Below are 23,567 nucleotides of genomic sequence, written 5' to 3' on the forward strand. Positions count from 1 at the left end.
GCCTGTGAGAGCATTTTACACGTTTTATCCCACTATTCCACAGGATAGTCTTACATTCCAGAATGTACCTAAATGGACCTAAAAGGTCCTCTCCTGTGATCCTGTGAATTAATCGTAATGACTGCCCTGGGGAAAAAAGAGAGTCCTCAATACCAGAGATCCAAAAAGAACTGCTGCTTGGTAAAAGCTCCAGGTTAGGGATATGTCTTCATTTAGCTATGGGGAGTTTAATTTACTAGAGTGCAAAAACAAGAAAGGGGTTATCCACAAAACCCCATTCAAGATAGCAAAAATTTAAGAGGAAAGTCAGATCAAGGAACACACTGGCACCAAAGTTAAGCAGAGTCTTAGAAAGTAGCCAATATCTGAGGTCAGAAACCAGGTCATAAAGCAAGGGTATCAACAATGGGCACAGTGGAAAACCAGCTCAGAGAACACCTGCTTACCAGGTGTCATTCATTCCCACAGGTTCTTAAAGACCTACCATGGCCACAGTGTCTGGCAGGGAATATTCAGAGACTGTTAACAAAGTAGGCAGAAAAGACAATTTTATTTTTTCTGAAGAATTTAAGTATTTACATATATGTGTTAATGGCACATATTAAAGAGAATAGCAAAAGAAAGCTGAGGAAAATTCAAAAGTAAGAACAAACCCATGAACAAATTCATGAATAATAATCAGAGTTGAGAAAACAGTCCAGGCAAAGCTGAGGTGAAGGAAAACAATACTTAAAACTTGGTCTTTATTGTTTAGTGGGCACAAAGTAGACCCATTTCGGAAGACGTAGAGAAGAAAAAAAAGTGTATTATTGGGAGGATGTGAAGGCACCGAATGAAAACATAAAATGCTATTTTTGTTGCTAAAACTAGTTGAAAGCAATTCATATGACTATACAGAATATTAAAACCTAACACACTGTAATAGCCTTGATTTTTAAGATTTGTTAGGCAGGCATGTAAAGGTAAATATATATACAAAATAGAAGCCATTGAGCATTGAAAGAGTATATAGTCATTGAACCTAGTTATAAAATCCTAAGGTGAAAAACTGATTTTCACATATACATATCCAAATGTACTTGTTTTTAAACCTGAACTTGCTTGTAAATTATACAAGTAAACACTTTGCCACAAAAAGTCACTTGAAAGTACACAAAATACAGCTCTTTTGTCAGGCTTTTTACAACCCACAGCATCGTTACAGAATGAATGTGGATGGATACCATGAAAATAATTTCTATCTTCGATTATTATACCCAGCTATGACTTTTACAAAAATGACTAAGGAATTTGTGCAATAGCTGATTAACTCTACTAAATTAGATAACTTGTTGTATTTACAATAATTTTAAGTCTCTGTGCATATCATAATTTGAATAGTTAACACCAAATCCCAAGATAACAGTCCATTTTCTATAAATAACTACACTAAATAAAATTACAAATTTTGGTAATGACACTTCTTCTTAATCATAAACTATCTCCCTCATGTCCAGTTAATTCTATATTTTAGTTACAAAACATATTAAGGGACGGTGAAAGAGAGTCTGTTGTGAAGTGCACTCATGATAGAATGTTTCAATAATGCAAAAAATAGAGGCTGAAACAAGTTTTAAACAACTCTAAAATAAATAAGCAACTGTTTGACACAATTTTGTAAAAGTGCTAAAGACACCTGGCTAGCTTCCATATAAATCTGTACTGGATAAATCTTGAAGCATTCTACAGCTTATCCACAATACCTCTCCCTTTTATCTTTGTGAAAAAATTAGCCCTGCCAACTTGGCTATAAGAGACTAACTGGACTTTAAAGATGCTTCAGAACTCAAATATATTTCTAGCTCTTATAATACATAGTCTTAAAATAAACTCCACTTTCTTACTCTTGTGTGAGAGAATCTCTGGTCTTTTGTTTCAAAAGGCCTTTGAGCTAGCTAGAAGAAATCTTGTATCTGGGAAAAAAAAGGATGATAATTAACATAAGGAAACAACTGAAGGTATAAAACTCACTGATATAGCAGATGCACAAATGAGAAAAAGAAAAGAATCAAACTTTATCAATACAGAAACATACCAAACCACAAAAATAAACAATAAAAAGAGGAATAAAGTAACAAAGAATATTCAAAACAACCAGGATAAAAAAAGAAACTAAAGAAACACTGCCTGCAAAAAACATACACCTGGAATGTCACACATAGACTTAAAGTAAAGGGATGGGAAAAGATATTCTATGCAAATGTATACCAAAATCAAAGAGAAGTAGCTATATTTATATGAGATAAAATAGAGTCTAAGTCAGAAACTGTAAAAAAGAGACAAAGATCATTATATAATGATAAAAGGATGAATTCATCAAGACACTATAACAATTATAAATATATATGCCCCCAACAATGAAGCACCCAGACACATGAAGCAAATATTGATAGATCTAAAGGGGGAGATAGGCCCTAATATAATAATAGAAAGGGACTTCAACATTACACTCTCATTATTAGAAAGGCCATCTGGACAGAAAATCAACAAAGAAACCCTAGATTTGAACTCCTCTATAGAACAAACGGACCTAATAGACATTTATAGAACATTTCATTCACTTCAGGCAGAATACACACTCCTCTCATCAGCACATAAAACATTCTCCAGGATAGACTACATGTAAGGCCAAAAGTCTCAACAAGTTTACAAAAATTAAATCATGTTAAGCAGTTTTTCTGGCCTCAAGGGAATAAAACTAAAAATCAATAACAAGAAGACCTTTAGAAACTACAAATACATGGAAATTAAACAACATGCTCCTGTATACCCAATATGCCATTTAAACTTTTTGAAACAAATAAAAATATAAATACAACATACTAAAACCTATGGGATATAGGAAAAGCAGGTAAGAGGGAAGTTTGTAACACTAAATTTCCGCATCAAAAATGTAGAAAACTTTTAAAAAACATCTTAATAATGTATCTCAAGGAATTAGAAAAGCAAGAACAAAACAAATCCAAAACTACTAGAAGGATAAAAATAATAAAGATAAGAGGAGAAAGAAATGACATTGAAATTAAATATACAATACAAAAGATCAACAAAATTAAAATTAGTTTTTTGAAAAGATAAGTAAAATTAAAATAGAGACTACAAAATACTAAATAAGAAATGTAAAGTCAGTTTTGTTTTTAAAATCATTATTAACAATTTATTTTGTATCCCTCCATAAAGAATACACATAAAAGCACACATAAGCAATATTTCCTTTCTTGTCTTCATTTTTTGTAAACAAATGATACTATACTTAATATGTTATTCTGTAACTTCCTTTCTTCACTCAGTGAACGTTGCAACATAGCATCACATATGTTGCAACATAGCATCACAAAAATATATACCTAATTATCTTGAATACCTGCATGGTACTACATTACATAGACATTTCAAAATTGTACCAGAGTAAAGTTAATTTTTTGAAAAATTAAGCAATATTGACAAATCATTATCTAGACTAAAAAACAAGACAAGAACCAAATAAATAAAATCAGAAACAAAAAAGACATCACAACTGATGACACAATAATACAAAGGATTTTTAGAAACTATTATGAACAACTATACATCAAAAAATTGGAAAATCTAGAGAAAAATGAATAAATTCCTGGACACATGCAATACATCAAAATTAAATAAGAAAGAATGAGACTCCTGAACAGATCAATAACAAGTGATGAGGTTAAAGCAGTAATGAAGTCTTCCAACAAAGATAGACCACGACTGGATGGCTTCTCTGCTGCTGAATTCTACCACATAATTTTTAAAGAACTAATGCTAATTCTCAAATTATTCCATAATATTGGAAGGAAGAGAATTCTTTCATACTCATTTTAAAATGTCAGTTTTACCCTGATACCAAGGCCAGACATCGATGTTATAAGGAAACAAAATTACAGGACGATATCTTTGATGAAGATAGATGCAAAAATCCTCAAAAAAATACTATCAAACCAAATTCAACAGCACAATGAAAAGAACGTTTACCATGATAAAATGTGGTTCATCCCAGGGTTTCAAGTATAGTTCATCATAAACAAATCTATAAATATGATATATGCCATTAACAGAATAAGGGACAAAAGCCATATGATTATTTCAATAGGTACGGAAAAGGATTTGACATAATTCAACATTTTTATAATGAAAATTATCAAAAAAATAGGTATAGAAGGGGTATACCTCAACCAAATGGACACTATACATGACAAACACCCAATTTATATAGCACTTCATGAGGAAAAGTTGAAACTTTCTCTAATATCTAGAAAAGAGAAGGATGCTAATTCTTGCCTCTTCTATTCAACATACCAGAAGTCCTGACCGGAAGTGTTAGGTAAGAGAAATTAAGAAAAGGCCTACAATTTGGAAAAAAGTGGTTAAATTGTCCCTATGGGCAGATGATATGATCTAATATGTAGAAAATCCCAGAGATGCCACCAAAAACTGTGAGAACTAATAAACAACTTGCAGGATACAAAAGCAACATACAAAAATCAGCAGCATTTTAATACCATAACAGCAAACTATCTGAAAAAAATAAGGAAAACATCACATTTATAACATTTACAAAAAAAAAAAAAAAAAAAAAAAACACCTAAGAATAGATTTAACAAAGGACATAAATGGTCTCTATAAGGAAAATTACAAATGTTGATGAGAGGTATTGAAAGCTATGCTAACAAATTAAAAGATATCACATGCTAATAAACAGGCAGAATTAATATTGTTAAAATAGCCATACTACCTAAAGCAATTTACAGATTCAATGCAATTCCTATCAAAAATACTAATGACATTTTTCTTCTTTTTATGTTTTTCTTTTTTTTTTCCTTTTTGATTTTTTGGAGTCTCTTTCTGTTGCCCAGGCTGGAGTGCAGTGGCACAATTTCAGCTCACTGCAACCTCTACCTCCTGGGTTCAAGTTATTCTCCTGTCTCAACCTGCCAAGTAGCTGGGATTACAGGCACATGCCACCACACCTGGCTAATTTTTGTATTTTTAGTAGAGATGGGGTTTCACCATTTGGTCAGGCTGGTTTTGAACTCCTGACCTCAGGTGATTCACCCACATCAGCTTCCCAAAGTGCTGGGATTACAGGTGTGAGCCACCACGGCAGGCTCACCAATGACATTTTTCATAGTAATTGAAAAAACAATTCTAAAATTTATATGGAACCAAAAAAGAATCTGAATAGTCAAAGTCATTGTGAGCAAAAGAACAAAGCTGGGAGTATCATACTACCTGAATTACAAGGCTATACTAACCAAAACAGCACAGTACTGCTATAAAAACAACCACATTGCTAGACCAATGGAAGAGAATAGAGAACCAAAACATAAATATAGATTTACAGCCAACTGATTTTTATCAAAGAGTCCAAGAACATACACTGTGAAAAGCATATCCTCTTTAATAGATGGTGCTGGAAAAGTGGAGATCCCTATACAGAAGAATGAAACTAGATCCCTATCTCTCAGCGTATAAAAAAATCAACTCAAAATGGATTAAAGACTTAAACATAAGACCTAAAACTGTAAAAATTCTAGAAGAAAACATTTGAGAAACACTCCAGGGCATTAATATAGGCAAAGATCTTTTGGCTAAGACCTCAAAAGCATAGCAAATGAAAACAAAAAGAGAAAAATGAGACTATATTAACCTAAAAGGCTTTTACTCAGCAAAGGAAACAATCAACAGAATATAGAAACAACCTATAGAAAGGGAGAAAATATTCACAAAGTACACATCTAATAAAGGATTGATATTAAAAATGTATAAGAAACATAAAAACTTAATACCAAGAGAACAAATAATCTGAATTAAAAATGGGCAAAGAGGCTGTGTAGAGTGACTCAAGTCTATAATTCCAGCTTTTTGGGCCAAGGAGGGAGGATCACTTGAGTCTAGATTTTCAAGACTAGTCAGGGCAAAAGAGTAAGATCTTATCTCCACAAAATTAAAAAATTAGCCAGGTGTGGTGGTGTGTGCCTGTAGTCCCAGCTACTCAGGAGGCTGAGGTGGGAGGATCACTTCAGCCCAGGGCAAGGCATCAGTGAGCCGTGATTGCACCACTGCACCTCAGCCACAGAAAAAAAAAAAAAAAAAAAAAAAAACTGAAATCCTGTCTTAAAAATACAAAATGAACAAAGAAACAGAATAGACAATTATCAAAAGAAGATATACAAAAGGCTGACAGATATATTAAAAAATCCTCAACACTTATCATCTAGAAAATGCAAATGAAAACTACAATGAGATATTACCTCACACCTGTTAGAATGGCTATTAACAGACAAAAGATAACAAGTGTCGATGAACATGTGGATAAAGGGAACCCTTGCAAACTATTGGTAGGAAAGTAAATTTGTATAGCCATTATAGAAAACAGTATGGAGGTTCCTTAAAAAAACAAAAATAGAATCACTATATGATCAAGCAATTCAACTACTGGATATACATCCAAAAAGAGGAAGTCAGTATGTCAAAGGGATAGCTGCACTCTCATGTTCATTACAGCATTATCCAAAATATTACTTTCAGTGGCAAAAAACACAATTATTTTTGCACCAACCTGACAGTTAAGATATGAAATCAATCTAAGTGTCCATCAACAGATAAATGAATAAAGAAAAAATAGTATATATACACAGGGAAATACTAGTCAGTGATTAAAAAAAAAAAAAAAAAAGGAAATCTTGTCATTTGCAAGAACATGAATGAGCCTAGAGGACATTATGTTACGTGAAATAAGCCAGGCACAGAAAACAAATACTGCATGATCTCACTTATATGTGGAATCTAAAAGAGTTGATCTAATAAAGTAGAGAGTAGATTGGTGGTTACTAGATGCTGTTGCAATGGTGGAGGTGTGGTGTATGGAAAGTGTTGGTCAAAAGATACAAAATTTCAGTTAGCTATGATGAATAATTTTAAGAGATCTATTGTTACACATGGTGACTAGTTAATAACAATGTATTGTATTCTTAAAAAATTCTGATAGTAGATTATAAGTGCTGTTACCACAAAAAATGGTAACTTTTTGAGGTAATTCATATGTTAATTCGCTAGATTTAGCAATTCCACAATGTATATATCTCAGAACACCATGTTGTACATAATAAATACATACAATTTTATGTCAATTTAAAATAAAATTAAAATTGTTTTAAAAGCATTTGACAAAGTTCAACAGTCTTTCATGACAAAAACACTCAACAAAGTAGGAATAAAAGGAAACTACCTTAACATAATAAAAATAAATTTTGAAAAGCCCACAGCTAAAGTCATAGTCAGTGGTGAAAGACTGAAACTTTTCCTCTAAGATCAGGAAGAAAGCAAGAATGTCCATTCTTATTACTGCTGTTCAACATAGTACTAAAAGTCCCAGCCAGAGCAATTGGGAAAAAATATAAAATAAAAAAGAAATACAATAAAATGCATCCAAATTGGAAAGAAAGAAGTAAAATTATCTCTGTTCACTGATGACATGATCTTTTATGGAGAAAACTCTAAAGATTCCACAAACAAAAAAAGTTAAAACTAACGAATGCTTTCAGCAAATTTGTAGCATACAAAATCAACTTATAAAAATCACTTGCATTTCTATGTATTAATAATGAATAAATTGAAAATAAAATTAAGAAAATCCCATTTACTATAGCACCCAAAAGGATAAAATACATAAGAATAAGTTTAACCAAAGAGGTTTAAAACAGACACCAAGAACTACAAAATATTGCTTAAAGAAAATACACACAAATAAAAAGATATCTCATGCTCATAGATTGGAAGACTTAATATTGTTAAAATGTCCATATTACCCAAAGTGATCTACAAATTTAATGCAATTCCTATCAAAATTGCCATGGCATATTTTACAGACGTATTACAGAAAAAAAAAAAAATCTGAAATTCGTGTGGAATCTCAAGGGAACCCAAATAGCCAAAACAATCCTGAAAAAGAAAACAAGATTGGAGGCATCACACTTCCTGATTTCAAAATTATTACAAAGCAACAGTAATCAAAACAGTATGTTATAGCCATAAGAAAGGCATATAAACCAATGAAACAGAACAGAGTCCAGAATAAACCCATATGTAAATGATCAAGTAGTCTTTGACAAGGGTGCCTAGAATATACAATGGAAAAAGGATAATCTCTGCAACAAATGGTATTGAAACAATAGGATAGTGACATGGAAATGAATGAAGTTGGACCCTTACCTTACAGCATATATAAAAATTAACTCAAAATGATAAAGATCTAAACATAAGACCTAACACTGTAAAACTCCTAAAAGATAACATAGGGTAAATGCTACAGGATACTGAATTTGGCAACGATTTCTTAGATAAGACAGCAAAGCACAGACAAAAAAGCAAAATAGACAAATAGGACTATGTCACAATTTAAAACAACTTCTCATCAAAACAATAATCAACAGATAGAAAAGTAAAGATATGGAATAGGAGAAAATATTCACGAATTGTATTTCTGAAAAGGGGTTAATAACCAGAATATATAAACAACTTCTACAACTCAACAACCAAAAAACCAAATAACCTGATTTAAAAATTGGTAAATAACTTGAATAGATAATTATCCAAAAAAAAAATACAAATGGCCAACTAGAATATGAAAAGATAATAATCGCAAGAGAAATGCACATTAAAACCACAGTGAAATACGCTCGATTAGGATGGGTATTTTCAAAAGAATAAAAAAAAAGGGTTTGTGAGGATGTGGAGAAATGGAACACCTTTGCAATTTGAGTAGGATTGTAAAACGATGCAGCCACTGTGGCAAGAAGTATGAAGGTTCCTCAAAAAATTTAAAATAATTTATAATACAGCCATCCCACATTTGGGTATATATCCAAAAGAAATCAATGCAGGATCTCAAAGAGATCTCTGCACACTTATGTTCACAGCAGCATTATTTACAATAGCTAAGAGGTGGAAGCAATGCAAATGTCCATTAAAAGATGAATGGATCAAGATAATGTGGTATATATACACATAAAATGAACTATTATGCCATTTTTAGTAATTTCAACTTTTAGGTTCAGGGTGTATATGTGCAGGTTTGTTACATGAGTATATTGTGTGATGCTGAGATTTGAGGTATGAATAATTCCATCACCCAGGTAGTGAGCATAGTACAAAATTGTTTTTTGACTCTTTCCACTTCTCTAATAGTTCCCAGTGTCTATTGTGGCCATCTTTATGTCCATGAGTACCCAATGTTTTGCTCCACTTATAAGTGAGAAAACCAAATGTAGTATTTGGTTTTCTGTTCCTGAGTTAACTCACTTAGGATAATGGCCTCCAGCTGCATCCATATTGATGTAAAGACATGATTTCATTCTTTTTAATGGCTTCATAGTGTTCAATGGTGTATTTGTGCCAATTTTTCTTTATCCAGTCCACCACTGATGCACACCTGGGCTAATTTTGTGTCTTTGCTACTACAAATAGTGCTTCAGGAACATAGAAGTGCATGTGTCTTTTTGGTAGAATAATTTATATTCCTTTGGTATATACCCAGTAATGGGATTTCTGTGTTCAATGGTTGTTCTGTTTTAAGTGCTTTGAAAAATCTCCAAACTGCTTTCCACAGTGGTTGAACTAATTTACTTTCCCACCAACAGTATACAAGCATTCCCTTTTCTCCATAACCTCACCAGCATCTGTTATTTTATGACTTTTTAATAATAGCCATACTGACTGGTGTGAGATGGTATCTCATTGTGGCTTTGATGTACATTTCTCTGATGATTAGTGATGTTGAGCATTTTACATGTTTGTGGGCCACATGTACATCTTCTTTTGAGAAGTGTCCATTCATGTCTTTTTTCCATTTTTTTAATGGGGTTATTTGGTTTTTTGCTTGCTCAATTGCTTAAGTTCTTTATATATTATCTGAAATGCCTTTGAGGCCTTTCCACCATTGTCTTAACTACTTGACTCCTTTTTACTCATGCAAATTTTTGCTTGAATGCCTCCTATGAAAATGGGTTTTTCTACCACATGGCCAGGCTGCAAATTTTTTACACTTTTATATTCTGTGTCCCTTTTAAGTATCAGTTCCAACTTCAGGTCATTTATTTGCTAACACATATAAGAACAGGCTTTTAGAAGCAGCCAGGCTATTTCCGGAATGCTTTGTTGCTTAGAAATTTCTTCCACCAGATAACCTAAATCATCACTATCAAGTTCAAAGTTCCACAGATCCCTAGGACAGAGGCAAACTGCAGCCAAGTTTTTGCTAAGGCATAACAAAAGTAATCTTATTCTAGTTCCCAAAAAATTCCTCATTTCCACCTGAGACTTCATCAGCCTGGACTTCATTGTACGTTTGATTATCAGCATTTTGGTTATGAACATTCAGCTAGTCCCTAGAAAGTTTCAAACTTTCCCTCATCTATCTTCTTCTGAGTCCCCAAACTCTTCCAACCTCTGCCCATTACCCAGTTCCAAAGTCACTTTCACATTTTCAGGTATATCTATAAGCAATGCCCCACTTCTGAGTACCAATTTTCTGTATTAGTCTGACCTCAGGTTGCTATAAAAATTCCTATAAAATTTTTCTGTATTAGTCTGTGTTCACATTGCTTCCTGAGATTGAGTCATTTATAAAGAAAATAGGTTTAATTGGCTCACAATTATGCAGCCTGTACAGGAAGCATGATGCTGGCATTTGCTTACCTTCTAGGGAGGCCTCAGGAAACTTACAGTCATGGTGGAAGGTAAAATGGAGCAGACATTTCACAGGGCTGGAGCAGAAGGAAGAGAGAGTGAGGAGGGACTTGCTGCATAGTTTCATAGAACTAGATCTCATGAGAACTCAATATCATGAGAACAGCATCAAGGGGATGGTGCTAAACTATTCTGAGAAATCCACCCCCATGATCCAACCACCTCCCACCAGACCCCACTTCCAATATTGGAGCCTATAATTCAACATGAGATTTGGTGGGGACACAGATCTAAATCATATCATATGTTCATCAGGAATGTTGGCTTGAAATTTTCTTTGTTGTGTGTTTGCCAGATTTTAATATCAGAATGATACTGGTTTATAGAATGAGTTATGGAGGAGTCCTTCTTCCTTGATTTTTGGGAATAGTAAGTAGGATTCATAACAGCTCCTCTTTGTATGTTTGGTAGAATTGGGCTGTGAATCCATCTTGTCCAGGGCTTTATTTGGTTGGTATAATTTTTATTACTAATTTAATTTCATTACTCATTATTGACATGTTCAGGATGTTTGTCTCTTCTTGGTTTAGTCTTAGGAAGTTGTGTGTTTCTAGGAACTTTCTGTTTCTGTGGGATCAGTTGTAATATCACCTTTGACATTTCTGATTATGCCTATTCGAATCTTCTCTCTTTTTTTCTTTGTTAACATAGCTAGCAGTCTATCAATCTTGTTTATCCTCTCAAAAACCAACTTTTGATTTATTGATTCTGTGTGTAGATTTTTGGGTCTCAATGTCATTCAGTTCTCTGATTTTAGTTGTTTTTCTTCTGCTAGTTTTGTGGTTTGTCCTTTTTTTCTATTTATATTAGGTGTGATGTTAGATTCTTAATTTGAGATCTTTCTAAGTTTTTGAGGTAGGCATTTAGTGCAGTAAACTTTTAACACTTCCTTCGCAGCATCCCAGAGATTTTGGTATGTTGGGTCTTTATTTTCATTTATTGCAAAGAATTTTTTAAATTTCTGCCTTAATTTCATTGCTTACCCAAAATTAACTCAGGAACAAGTTGTTGAATTTCCGTGCAATAGTGTGATTTTGAGGGATCTTCTTGGTATTTATTTCTATTTTTATTCCATTGTGATTGGAGAGTATGGTTGGAATGATTTCTTTTTTTTTTTTTTTTTTATTTATTGAGACTTGCTTTTGGCCAGCAAAAAAAAAGTGTTCTAATCTTGGAATATGTAGCACATACAGATAAAAATAATGTATATTCTGTGGTTGATGAGTGGAATATTCTATTAGGTCTTTTAGGTCCAATTGGTCAAATATCAAATTTAAGTCTAGAATTTATTTACTAGTTTTCTGCCTTGATGATCTGTCCAATACTGTCAGTGAGGTGTTGAAGTCTCCTATTGAGTGGCAGTCTAAGTCTTTTGTAGATCTAGAAGTACTTGTTTTGTTAATCTGGGTGCTCCAATGTTAGTTGTGTATATATGTAAGATAATTGTCTTCTTGTTGAATTGAACCCCGCATCATTACGTAATCTCCTTCTTTGTCTTTTTCACTGTTGTTAAAGTATGTTTTATCTGATACAAGAATAGCAACCTCATCTCTTTTTTTGTTTTCTGTTTCAGCGATAGATCTTTCTCCAACTTTACTTTGAGTCTGTGAATGTTGTCAGTGACATGGGTCTCTTAAAGACAGCAGACAGATGGGTTCTGGTTTTTAATCCAAATTGTCACTTTGAGACTTTTAAGTAGAACATTTAGACCATTTACATTCACGGTTTAAGTTGATATTAAGGTTTGATCCTATTGAAAGTTGTTAGGTGGTTGCTTTATATTTTCTATCAGGTGGTTGCTTTATAGGATCTATAGGCTATTTACTTAAGTGCATCTTTGTGGTAGCAGGTATTATACTTTTGATTCCATGTTTAGAACTCCCTTAAAGATCTCTCTCGTAATGCTGGTGCAGTGGTAACAAATTCCCTTAACATTTGCTTGTCTGGAAAAGATTTTATTTCTCCTTCACTGATGAAGCTTAGTTTGGCAAGATATAAAATTATTGCTTGAAATTTCTTTTCTTTAATAATGTTGAAAGTAGTCTCCCCTGGCTTGTAATATTTCTGCTGAGAAATCTGCTGTTGGCCTGATGGGCTTCCCATTGTACATGATCTGACCTTTTTCTCTAGCTGCTTTTAAGATTTTTTCTTTAGCATTGACCTTGGATAGGCTAGTGACTATATACTTTTATGATGTTTATATTGCAAATATTACATCATTTTTAAAAAGACAGAAATCTGATCACATGCTACAACATGGATGAATCTCAAGGGCATTACGTTAAGCACAAAAAGTTTATGGCAGATGACAGATGAACCTGACAGTGATAACTTAAGCACACCCTGAGAATGCCCACATATGACAGATGTATACATGGGCATTGTGAATTCAGACTTTTGAGCATGACCAACCTGGAGATTAATTCGTTATCTATAAGAAACATCCGAGGCCCTTGCCCATCCCATGGAACACAGGCTGTACAGGTGATCAAGGCCCTTTGTTTGGATTAAATGAAGATTGTCAGGTGGAGGTAGTTGAGGGAAGGGTGATAAGTGAAAATGCTATATAACCTGCATGCTTTCTGCAAGCTGTGGCAGTTCTGTCCAGCCCCCTCTCACTGGACCAACCCTGTTGGTAAGTTCCAAAAAGCCCTGTGTCTCATTTCTTATTTTTTTAATTGCTGGTGATGGATTTTTAAAATGTTATACATACCAACACATCATTTGCAGCTTCTGGGCTAGGTGATCTCTGAGTTCCCTTCCAGTTTACAATTTCTAGAATCAAAACTAAGAGTTGTGTGTCTCAGTAACTGGTCTCTTTGCCAGGTGACCCCCCTCTGCGTTTTAATCTTCCCTATGTGAGCTACTCACCTGGGTTAGTATCCACATTGGGGTGTCATAGAGCTGTATCATGGTTACAAGTCCTCAGCTCTATATGGGTTGACGTTTTGCCCTGTGAACTAGATTAGAGGTCTTTGAACAGCTATTTCACACAGAGAACCCTGTTGCTTAAGTTGAATGTTACATGGACTTCTAAATATGTTTAACATATGAAAGCAGAATTGCTTTGATGTAAGTAGGGCTGGGGAAGAAGGAGTGAATGACTGTGTTCCATTTCCTACCTTATTAGCAGGTCTTTCTCTTCTGAGTAAAGTCTCTATCCAAGTTCAGAAGAAAAACTTTAGGAACTGGAGGAAGGAAAGCAGGAGTCTGAACTTCTTTATCCCTTGCCCCAAACAGAGCAGCTGCTGCTCTTATCAGCTGTACTGAGTTTTCGCTTAAGCTTCTGTTTGAAAAAGGGGTTTAGCTGCTTTACAAAATATATATTTAAAAAAAAAAAAAAAAAACAAACCTCCCCTTAGAGCCCCTATGCTCGGGCCCGCTCCCACACTGTGAAGTGTACTTCCATTTTCAATCAATCCCTTCATTCCTTCCTTGCTTTATTTGTGCATTTTGTCCAATTCTTTGTTCAAGATGCCAAGAACCTGGACACCCTTAACATATTTTGGCAAGCCAGCCCGGAGAGTCTTACAGTGGCTGTTTCCTATTCTTATAAACCTCATAGTATGCTTTGGAGGGGAAACCTGCAGGTGGTGACCACTTGAGGTCAGAGACATCTGGAACTCTAAGATTGGACCCCACAGGAGGATGCTCTGTGGGTTCTGTGGACCTCATACTCAAAAGAAGAGGCTCTTGGCAGAGGTTCTGAGGCCTAGTATTAAACCCTCCTTAGAATTTTCTCTCACAGTTGCAATGCTGCTTGGTCCCAAATTTGTTTAAAATCTGAAGTTTACTGTCTAATGGGAAAGTGGGATGGCATTGCATGTATCCAGGCTTTTGTGTTCCTGTTGTAAGTAGGGAGCCTGGTTAATGTGTGATGCTCTCCTTTTGTACTGTTTGACCCCAGTGCTCCTGTAGTCTGGGGAGGTTTAGCCTTTAAAAATCAAATGGCTGGCCAGGTGCAGTGGCTCACGCTTGTAATCCCAGCACTTTGGGAGGCCAACGCGGGCGGATCACGAGGTCAGGAGATCGAGACCATCCTGGCTAACACGGTGAAACCCTGTCTCTACTAAAAATACAAAAAAATTAGCCGGGGGTGGTGGCGGGCACCTGTAGTCCCAGCTACTCTGAGAGGCTGAGCCAGGAGAAGGGCGTGAACTCAGGAGGCAGAACTTATAGTGAGTCAAGATCATGCCACTGCACTCTAGCCTGGGAGACAGAGCGAGACTTCTGTCTCAAAAAACAAACAAACAAACAAAAAAAATCAAATGGCCATGGAGACTGCTTTACCCAAAATTTTGGTTCACAGCCTTCCTTGGATTATCTATTGGGGCAAAGTAAAACCAGCAAGCTTGTATTGCTATCTCATGGCTAAGGTTTCAAGCTATGGATCTTTGTTTATGTGTGTATACATGTCTAGATGTGTTTATTTGTATGCACACTTATTGTTACATGTTGTGTCTACCAAATTGGCTTGTAAGTAAGAGTGCTTATAAATTAAGTAAATAAGTGTTAGCAATTTTCAAGTTCATGTGATTTAAAGTAAAACTTTACTAAACAAGTTATCCTTAAAATTATTGGTGGAATAAAAATAGAAATGCCTTCAGAATTGTCAGCATACATTTTGTCTGAATTTTATGTTTGTCTTTGCTAAATACTTTAAAATGTCAGTGTTAATTCAAGCTAGGAGCTGCTTAGGGCAAGTCTGCCTCCCATTCTATTCAAAGTCTCACTGAGATGAATTCATATCTGATTGCTTCCTTTGGAAAGGCTAATTGGAAACTCAAAAGAATGCAACAATTTATCTCCAACCTGTGATCTGAAAGCCCCGAGACTCCTCACCTTGGTTGTCCCACCTTTCCAGATCAAACCAATGCTTGTCTTACATACGTTAGTTGATATCTCATGTCTCCTTTGTTAAAAGTAATAAGTACAGTGAATGGGATAAATGTCTTAGGTAAACTTTTTGCATAAATTAAAATCCTAAAGTTACTTTTAATGCTCATTTAATATCTGGGTCATTTCCAATTAAGAAGTGTTGTAATATGGGGAAATATGTTTCTAAAACTGTGAATTGTTCTTACCCGTAAATGCCCACTATTATTCAGGGTTTCTTGCTTTTTAGGGTTCCACTAAAGTTTTAGGTTACTAAGGATATAATTTTAGTTAACACATAATTCTGTATACAAAATGTGCCAGAAAGGGTTATAAGTGAGAAAAAAAGAATAATTTTGTCTAATTCAGAAGTTACCTAAGAGTTAGTTCAAATTACAGATTTGAAAAGGTTATTTATGAAACAATGTGGTAAGAAATCATTAAGTAGGGGAGAAAGATGTGGAAAAAGTTTAAATAATAAAATATTCAAAAAAAACCCAAACCTGACCTAGACGAGGGTATGAGATATGCTCATTAATTTTTCAGATGACACAAATAGGGATTAAACAAACTGCACAAATTGAAATTATAAGCACCAGTGAATGTTGAATAAATAGATTGAAAAGATGGTAGAATTCTGAGGCTACCAAGCCAACCAAATAAAGTGTTACTGTTTAGAATAGAACTCCAATTTTGAAGAGAACATAAATAGAAGTCAACTTGGCATGTAAGCTCCCTTGGCCCTATTGCCTGCTTGCTGGCACTCCATAAGGAGCTACAATTCAGGCTGGACTTCAAAATCTACAGGAATGAAAAGCATCTCAGGCAGCGAGGTTAATTAAAGGTCTGTAACATAAAGCTTAAGAAAACAGCAAAGTAACCAAAATTTTTCCATCATGATAAAAATACTATGAAGAGAGTCAACATTAAAGAAATAATAAAGACTGCAAAGGCAGCAAAGGGAAATAGATAAATTGAATTATGTCAAAATCTAAAACTTCTGCATACCAAGGACACTATCAGTAGAGTGAGAAGATAACCCATGAAAAGGAAGAAAATATATATCTGAGGCTAGGATAGTGTGTCATGCCTGTAATCTCAGCAGTTTGGGAGGCCAGGGTGGGAAGATTACTTGAGGTCAGGAGTTCAAGGTTGCAGGGAGCTGTGATTACACAACTGGACTCCAAGCTCGGAAAACAGAGCAAGATCCTGTCTCAAAAATAAAATATATATACACACTATATATATAAAATACACTATATATAAAATACTATATATATACACTATATATATAAGACTATATATACTATATATAGTATATATATACACAGTATATATACACACTATATATAATATATATAGTGTGTGTGTATACATATATAGCAGACATGCCCTGCTCCAGAATAGGATGTATTTATCGTATTTGTGTCTCTTTCATCTGTGTTTGGGTGAAAATAATAATCCATTCATATGTTAATCTAGTCTTTTGTACCATTTTTAATCAGTTTTTTTTCATATAGCATTACAGAATGATAACTTCAGGCAAGTCTTTAAGCTAGAGCTGACTAGCAGATAACCAGTGATTAAAGTCAGCAGTCACTATTGAGACCAGAGTTTGTTATTTGGACATTAGAAATGTTTGTTATTAAAATGAAAAGCAGGGTTAGTCAGTTAATGAATCTGGCACAACAGCATCTGGAAGGAAGGAAGGACAAAACACTGCATAAGTTCAGAAACCAAGGAGACATTATGAGCCAACAAGGTCAATGCCTACATGTTCCCTTTTCTCTCCACAAGATTTGAACTTCCTATAAATCCAATCATTTAAGATGGCAACCTGCTCCAGCTCTGGAAAGCTTGAATGCCTGTGAAATGCCAACATAAATGAAAATTTAATAGCTTTCCACCTGCAGCACCTGTGCAGATAAATTGTACCAGGCTTCAAACAAGTTGAAGAGCCTCAATATGTTATATACGGAGCAGCTGGTCCAGTCAATGCTCATTTGCTGAATGGTTTCTGTAATCCCAGCTTGAGCTGGAAAGGAATCTCTAGAAAAGTAGTTAACTCAGAGCGTCCATGCAAGAAGCATCTGTCATCTAAACTACTTTGTGGGAGATGCCTGCCTTCTCAGCTGTGGCAAATGATGAGAAAGACTGCCATCAGAAAGAGCAACAATGTTCGTCAACACATGCTTTCCAAAGTGACACAGCAAGTCTCCTTTGCCACTAGCTCAGGTTGTTAACTCCTGGCCCCAAATCAGAGTCATTTACCCAACACCCTCCTTGGAATAAAATGAACACTTGGTTATTCATGATACTTTTTGGCCCTGTCCCATCAAAACGCACTTTAATAACCTGTTTATCTACTAAGAATATATATTCTGTCGTTGTTTCTACTCTGCCAAGTCTGTAAGTATTCTTGTCAAAAAGAAGAATGAAGAAAGAAAGTCATGTTTGGGAGCAGAACATTAGAAGCCTTGCAACAACCCAACAAACTGCATTACACTGTCTTACTCCCAGAATTATCCCACTGGGTATAAATACATATTATAGGGATAGTATATTTTTCATATAAAATGTTTCCTTTGGAAAATAAATTGTTCTATTACAAAGATACATGTATGCCTATGTTCATTGCAGCACTATTCACAATAGCAAAGACATGGAACCAGCCCAAATGCCCATCAATGATAGGCTGGATAAGGAAAATGTGGTACATATATACCATGGAATACTATGCAGCCATAAAAAGGAACAAGATCATGTCCTTTGCAGGGGCATGGATGGAGCTGGAAGCCATTATCCTCAGCAAACTAACACAGGTACAGAAAACCAAACACCACATGTTCACACTTATAAGTGGGAGCTGAACAGCGAGAATACATGGACACACAGAGGGGAACAACACACACCGAGGCCTGTTGAGAGGGTGAGGGAAGGGAGAGCATCAGGATAAATAGCTAATGCATGCAGGGTTTAATACCTAGGTGATGGGTTACCAGGTGCAGCAAACCACTATGGCACACATTTACTTATGTAACAAACCTGCATATCCTGCACATGTATTCTGGAACTTAACATTTTTAAAAATGTAACCTCTGTTTGTATGCAATGGCCTAAACATGCCCTATCTTCTCATGTGATTATTAGTTATTAATGTTCTTTAATTGAACTGGTTTATGAGATCTGTTCCTTTGTTGATTTATATCCACTATCACTGACCCTAATCAGTGATATCAAGGATCTTCAGTAAAAGGAAAAGAATAATTGCATATACATAAACATATGTTTATACGTACCTTCCAAAACTAATAAAATCACATGCTTGAAAATCAATAAAGGTAAGAGACCCTTTTATGCTCCATGTCTACCTGTTTTCACATTGTCTCAATTCTACTATTAACTTTGTCTTCCATTTCTAGATCCTTTTCCATCCTTTCAACTTATCTTTTGAGTGAGCAAACTAAATGGCTTTAATGAATACTCACCCCATGACTTCCTCCACTACTGAAACCTTGTCATCCATTTCCAACGTGAGCACCTTGCCTGAGCCATCCCTTAAATCCCCATGATAGGGAGAGGGGGTGGCTCAAAATTTTCCATGAGAATGAGATTAGATGCAAATAACCACCTAAACCTTCAGTCTAGACTAGATTGTTCTAAATTTTACTTTGAGGAAAAGGATTTCTTTAAATGATGGTCATGTAAAATGGTCATCTATTGGGAATGTACTTTAGCATTTAGCATTTCTTAAGGAAAAGCAAATGACACTTGGTTTTTTACAAACCCTTTATAATCTATCTGATGGCTCAAAATCTATTAAGAAGATTATTATGGATGATTTTATAGCCAAATACACTGGCTTACAATTTCTACCAGTACTGGTTCTGTCTTCAAAGCCTAATGATTATTTCTACACATAGCTTTACATTTCAATTGTTTATCATTCCCAAGCCATCAGACAAAGTAACAGGAAATTATATCTTAGTATTATTTTTAAACAATTAATTGTTCCCAATTCAGTGAAGTGAATTTTGTTTTACACCAAATTACAATAATTCAGCTCTAATCTGTAACTTCAGTGCTAGGCTCTACTTACTGGAAATTTAGTTCATTTGATTCCTGGACTTCAGCACAGAAGACCTCAGTTCCACTTTTCATTTCTGCCACTGAGTTCCTGAGTAATCATCACTGGGTCAAATGAAATTCCTTTGCATAGTTGAGCATGTTGCATACAAATAATTTCACCCAAATTTTTTATTTTAATATATTTTAACACTTTGGGAATATACTAGAAATTACTAACTCACATGTATTATAGACATGAGTTTAACACATTTTGGTGAACATCCTTTCAAGGTATTGCCTTATCAAACCATTCTTGTGTGCAAATCTCAGTATTAAGCTTCTATAGGCCAGGCATGGTGGCTTACGCCTGTAATCCCAACATTTTGGGAGGCTAAGGAGGGCAGATTGCTTGAGCTCAGGAGTTCAAGACCTGCCTGACCAACACGGTGAAACCCCATCTCTACTAAAAATACAAAAATTAGCCAGGCATGGTAGCGGGCGCCTGTAGTCCCAGCTACTCAGGAGGCTGGTACACAAGAATCACTTGAACCCAAGAGGCGGAGGTAGTAGTGAGCCTAGATCATGCCACTGTACTCTAGCCTGGATGACAGGATGAAAATCCATCTCAAAAAAAAAAAAAAAAGCTTCTATAAAAATCTGTGTGTATAAATGACCATCTGTTAAGTATTTCTTAGTGAAAATACATATTAGCTCTGGTCTTTTTCTTTTTTAAAGTCATGCCTGATTTACTCTCATTCTTCAGATGTATAAGCAAGTCCCCACATATGTGGATGGCTTTATTGAGGCCTATCTGCTAAGCCAGCCCATAGTGGGCATGTACAACACCTGGTCATTATTACATAATCTGTGGTAGTGTCGCAAGAGGACGCTAGTGGTGAAGTGAAAAAAAAACTGCGACTAAGTTACTACAAGGGTTGGTTAATGGGATTTTGCAATCATGTTATGAAATCATCCTGGAGTTTCAGGGTGACAAATTTGAATTATAAAGGGTTAGAAGAGGCCTTAATCTGGGTTTCTTGCAACTAGATAGAATTTTGTATAGGGAGAACCAAGGAGAATAGAGAATCCATGATCCTTGAATATCCCTCAGCCTGATATCTCTTGGTATAATTTGCTAAGTGCACATCCTTTGAGCTTATCACAGTAAACTGTATCTTCTATAAGATTTATATAACTCATTTTTCCCATATCAGTAACCCAGTCATGCAATAACATGACCCTCCCACGTTTACGCCAGGTAAGATTCAGACTAATCTGCTTGGAACATAGTCTTATCATGTAATAGTCAATTTTCCCATAAGAATTTAATTTCTAGCAGGTCATGTCTTCATTTTGTTGAATTATAAATTTTAGTACTTGCCTTTCTGACTTTGATGTTTATAATGAGAAATACAAGCAGCAGTTAGATATTGTTGGTGATTAAATTTTGAAATGAAAATTTCTTACCATCTCTTTCATGTTTCTGGATAAATAATGAGTGCAGTGAGAGTATACCACAGGCTGTTACCATTTTCAGCTACCTGTCTGTTGAATCAGTGTTTTCATATATAATTATGTTTTGGAATTCTACAGAATATTATATCTGAAAAAATTATTCAATTGCTGGGAAAATAAGAGTTTGAAAACTGCTATTTTGAAGATACAACCACTGATATCATTTGCAAACCATCCTGATAGGCAAACACAAAACACTAAATGTATGGTCCCAGGTGTATTTGGAAGGCAGAACCATCCTATGAGTAGGTATCACTAGTGAGAAACTTCTTACCTCTTGCCAACCTGACACAGAGAGGGAACAGTTCCCCAAAATCAAATGTGCAGTCAATGCATGAAACTAGAAAAGTAAACCTGGGAAGACATGAAATTTGGACTTTGCCTACCTCAGAAAGAATGAAAAATAGGTGTCATGATGATAAAATGTTATCAACATTTACTATAAATGTGGGGTGCTTCTGACGTTGCTTTTATATTTATGATAAAGAAGCAGTTGTAAGATATTAAGCTGTGATTATATATGGTTTCCAGGTGAGCCCTTAACCTTCCTGTCCCCTTCAGTCCCTTCCTATTGGTCTCTGTTCATTTGCTTCCTAGAGATGGGCTCCAAATTCAAAATCAAGCTACTCCTATTAAGTTATGCAGGTATAGCCTTCTAATTAAAGTTGTATTGAGAAGATAATCTGCTTTTTACTAAGAAAGAACTTACACATTGCTTCCATTTTCACTCCTTTTATTCCTCAAATAAGAGAACAAAGTGAGAAAGGCAGAGATTTGCACTTTTTACTTTGCTTTTTAAATAATGAAGTAGTAAAAGAATATGAACTGACAGCCAATTGCCCTCTCATATCCATTCTTCTAACCTTGGTTAATAGCTACCAATTTACTCTAGTATTCCTATGTCACCAATCACTACTGTTTGCAGACAATTGAATTCAGCAAGATTCCACGGCTGTACATGACATTGGAATTAAATGACATTGGAACTGTTTATCTTAGATTATTTACCCCTTAGCATTTCACATAAGTGATACCTACTGTATTAGTCCGTTTTCACAGTGCTGTAAAGAACTGCCCAAGACTGGTAATTTATAAAGGAAGGAGGTTTAATTGACTCACAGTTCCATGTGGCTGGGGAGGCCTCAGGAAACTTACACCATCTTGGTGGGGGAAAGGGGAAGCAAGGCACATCTTCTCACGGTGGCAGGAGAGAGAAGGGGCAGGGGAAATGGCCACTTTAAAAAACATCAGATCTCATGAGAACTCACTATCATAGGACAGCATGGGGGAAACTATCCCTAGGATCCCATCACTTTCCACCAGGTCTCTCCCTTGACATGTGAGGATTATAATTTTGAGATGAGATCTGGGTGGGGACACAGAGCCAAACCGTATCCCTACTCTTATATGCTTAAAGTGAATGCATTTAATTATAAAATTAATAGAGTCATTATGCTTTTTATACCACCTTTACACTGTATAATTATTTTAAAAATACTGTAAGTAAATAATGTGTATAGGGAAATGTAAGTTAACCACAAAGGTAACTTTAGCAAGATCACCAGTGCTTGCTTTGAGCCAACCATTCAGCTGGTGAAATGTGACCCTTGCCATGGTAAATACATGGCTTGCTGTCTGTTGTACTATGGTGACATGGTTCCCAAAAACGTCATTGCTGCCATTGCCACCATCAAGACCAAGTGTACTGTCCAGTTTGTGGATTTTTGCCCCGCTGGCTTCAGGGTTGGTATTAACTACCAGCCTCCCACTGTGGTGCCTAGTGGGGACCTAGCCAAAGTACAGAAAGTTGTGTGCATGTTGAACAACACGACAGCTGTCGCTGAGGCCTGGGCTCACCTGGACCACAAGTTTGACCTGATGTATGCAAAGCATGCCTTTGTTCACTGGTACGTGGGTGAGGGGATGGAGGAAGAAGAGTTTTCTGAAGCCCTTGAGGACATGGCTGCCCTTGAAAAGGATTATGAGAAGGTTGGAACAGATAGTGCTGAGGGAGAGGATGAGGGTGAAGAGTATTAACCTGTATGCTATACTTTTATACTCCATTGTCTTGGGACTGTCTCATTTTTGTTCTGTGAAAATGTCCATTATGCCCCTAAATTGTCAATAAAAGTAATAATTGGCCAGGCGCGGTGGCTCAAGCCTGTAATCCCAGCACTTTGGGAGGCCGAGGCGGGCGGATCACAAGGTCAGGAGATCGAGACCATCCTGGCTAACACGGTGAAACCCCGTCTCTACTAAAAAAAATACAAAAAACTAGCCGGGCGAGGTGGCAGGCGCCTGTAGTC

At 35.5% G+C, this 23,567-nt stretch overlaps 1 protein-coding gene across 1 annotated transcript; it reads left to right on the forward strand.

Annotated features, from left to right (window-relative positions):
- Positions 1-117: 117 nt before the first annotated feature.
- Positions 118-23,298, forward strand: LOC104654587 (tubulin alpha chain-like). Its single transcript, XM_010353796.1, has 2 exons — positions 118-193; positions 22,805-23,298. The coding sequence occupies exons 1-2, from the start codon at positions 118-120 to the stop codon at positions 23,296-23,298; spliced, it is 570 nt and encodes a 189-aa protein (XP_010352098.1).
- Positions 23,299-23,567: the final 269 nt, after the last annotated feature.

The sequence above is a fragment of the Rhinopithecus roxellana genome, chromosome 3, assembly GCF_007565055.1.
Source record: "Rhinopithecus roxellana isolate Shanxi Qingling chromosome 3, ASM756505v1, whole genome shotgun sequence".
Taxonomy (NCBI): Eukaryota; Metazoa; Chordata; class Mammalia; order Primates; family Cercopithecidae; genus Rhinopithecus; species Rhinopithecus roxellana.

Coding starts and splice junctions, on each gene's coding strand:
- LOC104654587 (XM_010353796.1), top strand. CDS start 118: ATGACTGCCCTGGGGAAAAAAGAGAGTCCTCAATACCAGAGATCCAAA. Junction 194..22,804: donor CTGCTTGGTAAAAGCTCCAG/GTTAGGGATATG, acceptor TTAACCACAAAG/GTAACTTTAGCAAGATCACC.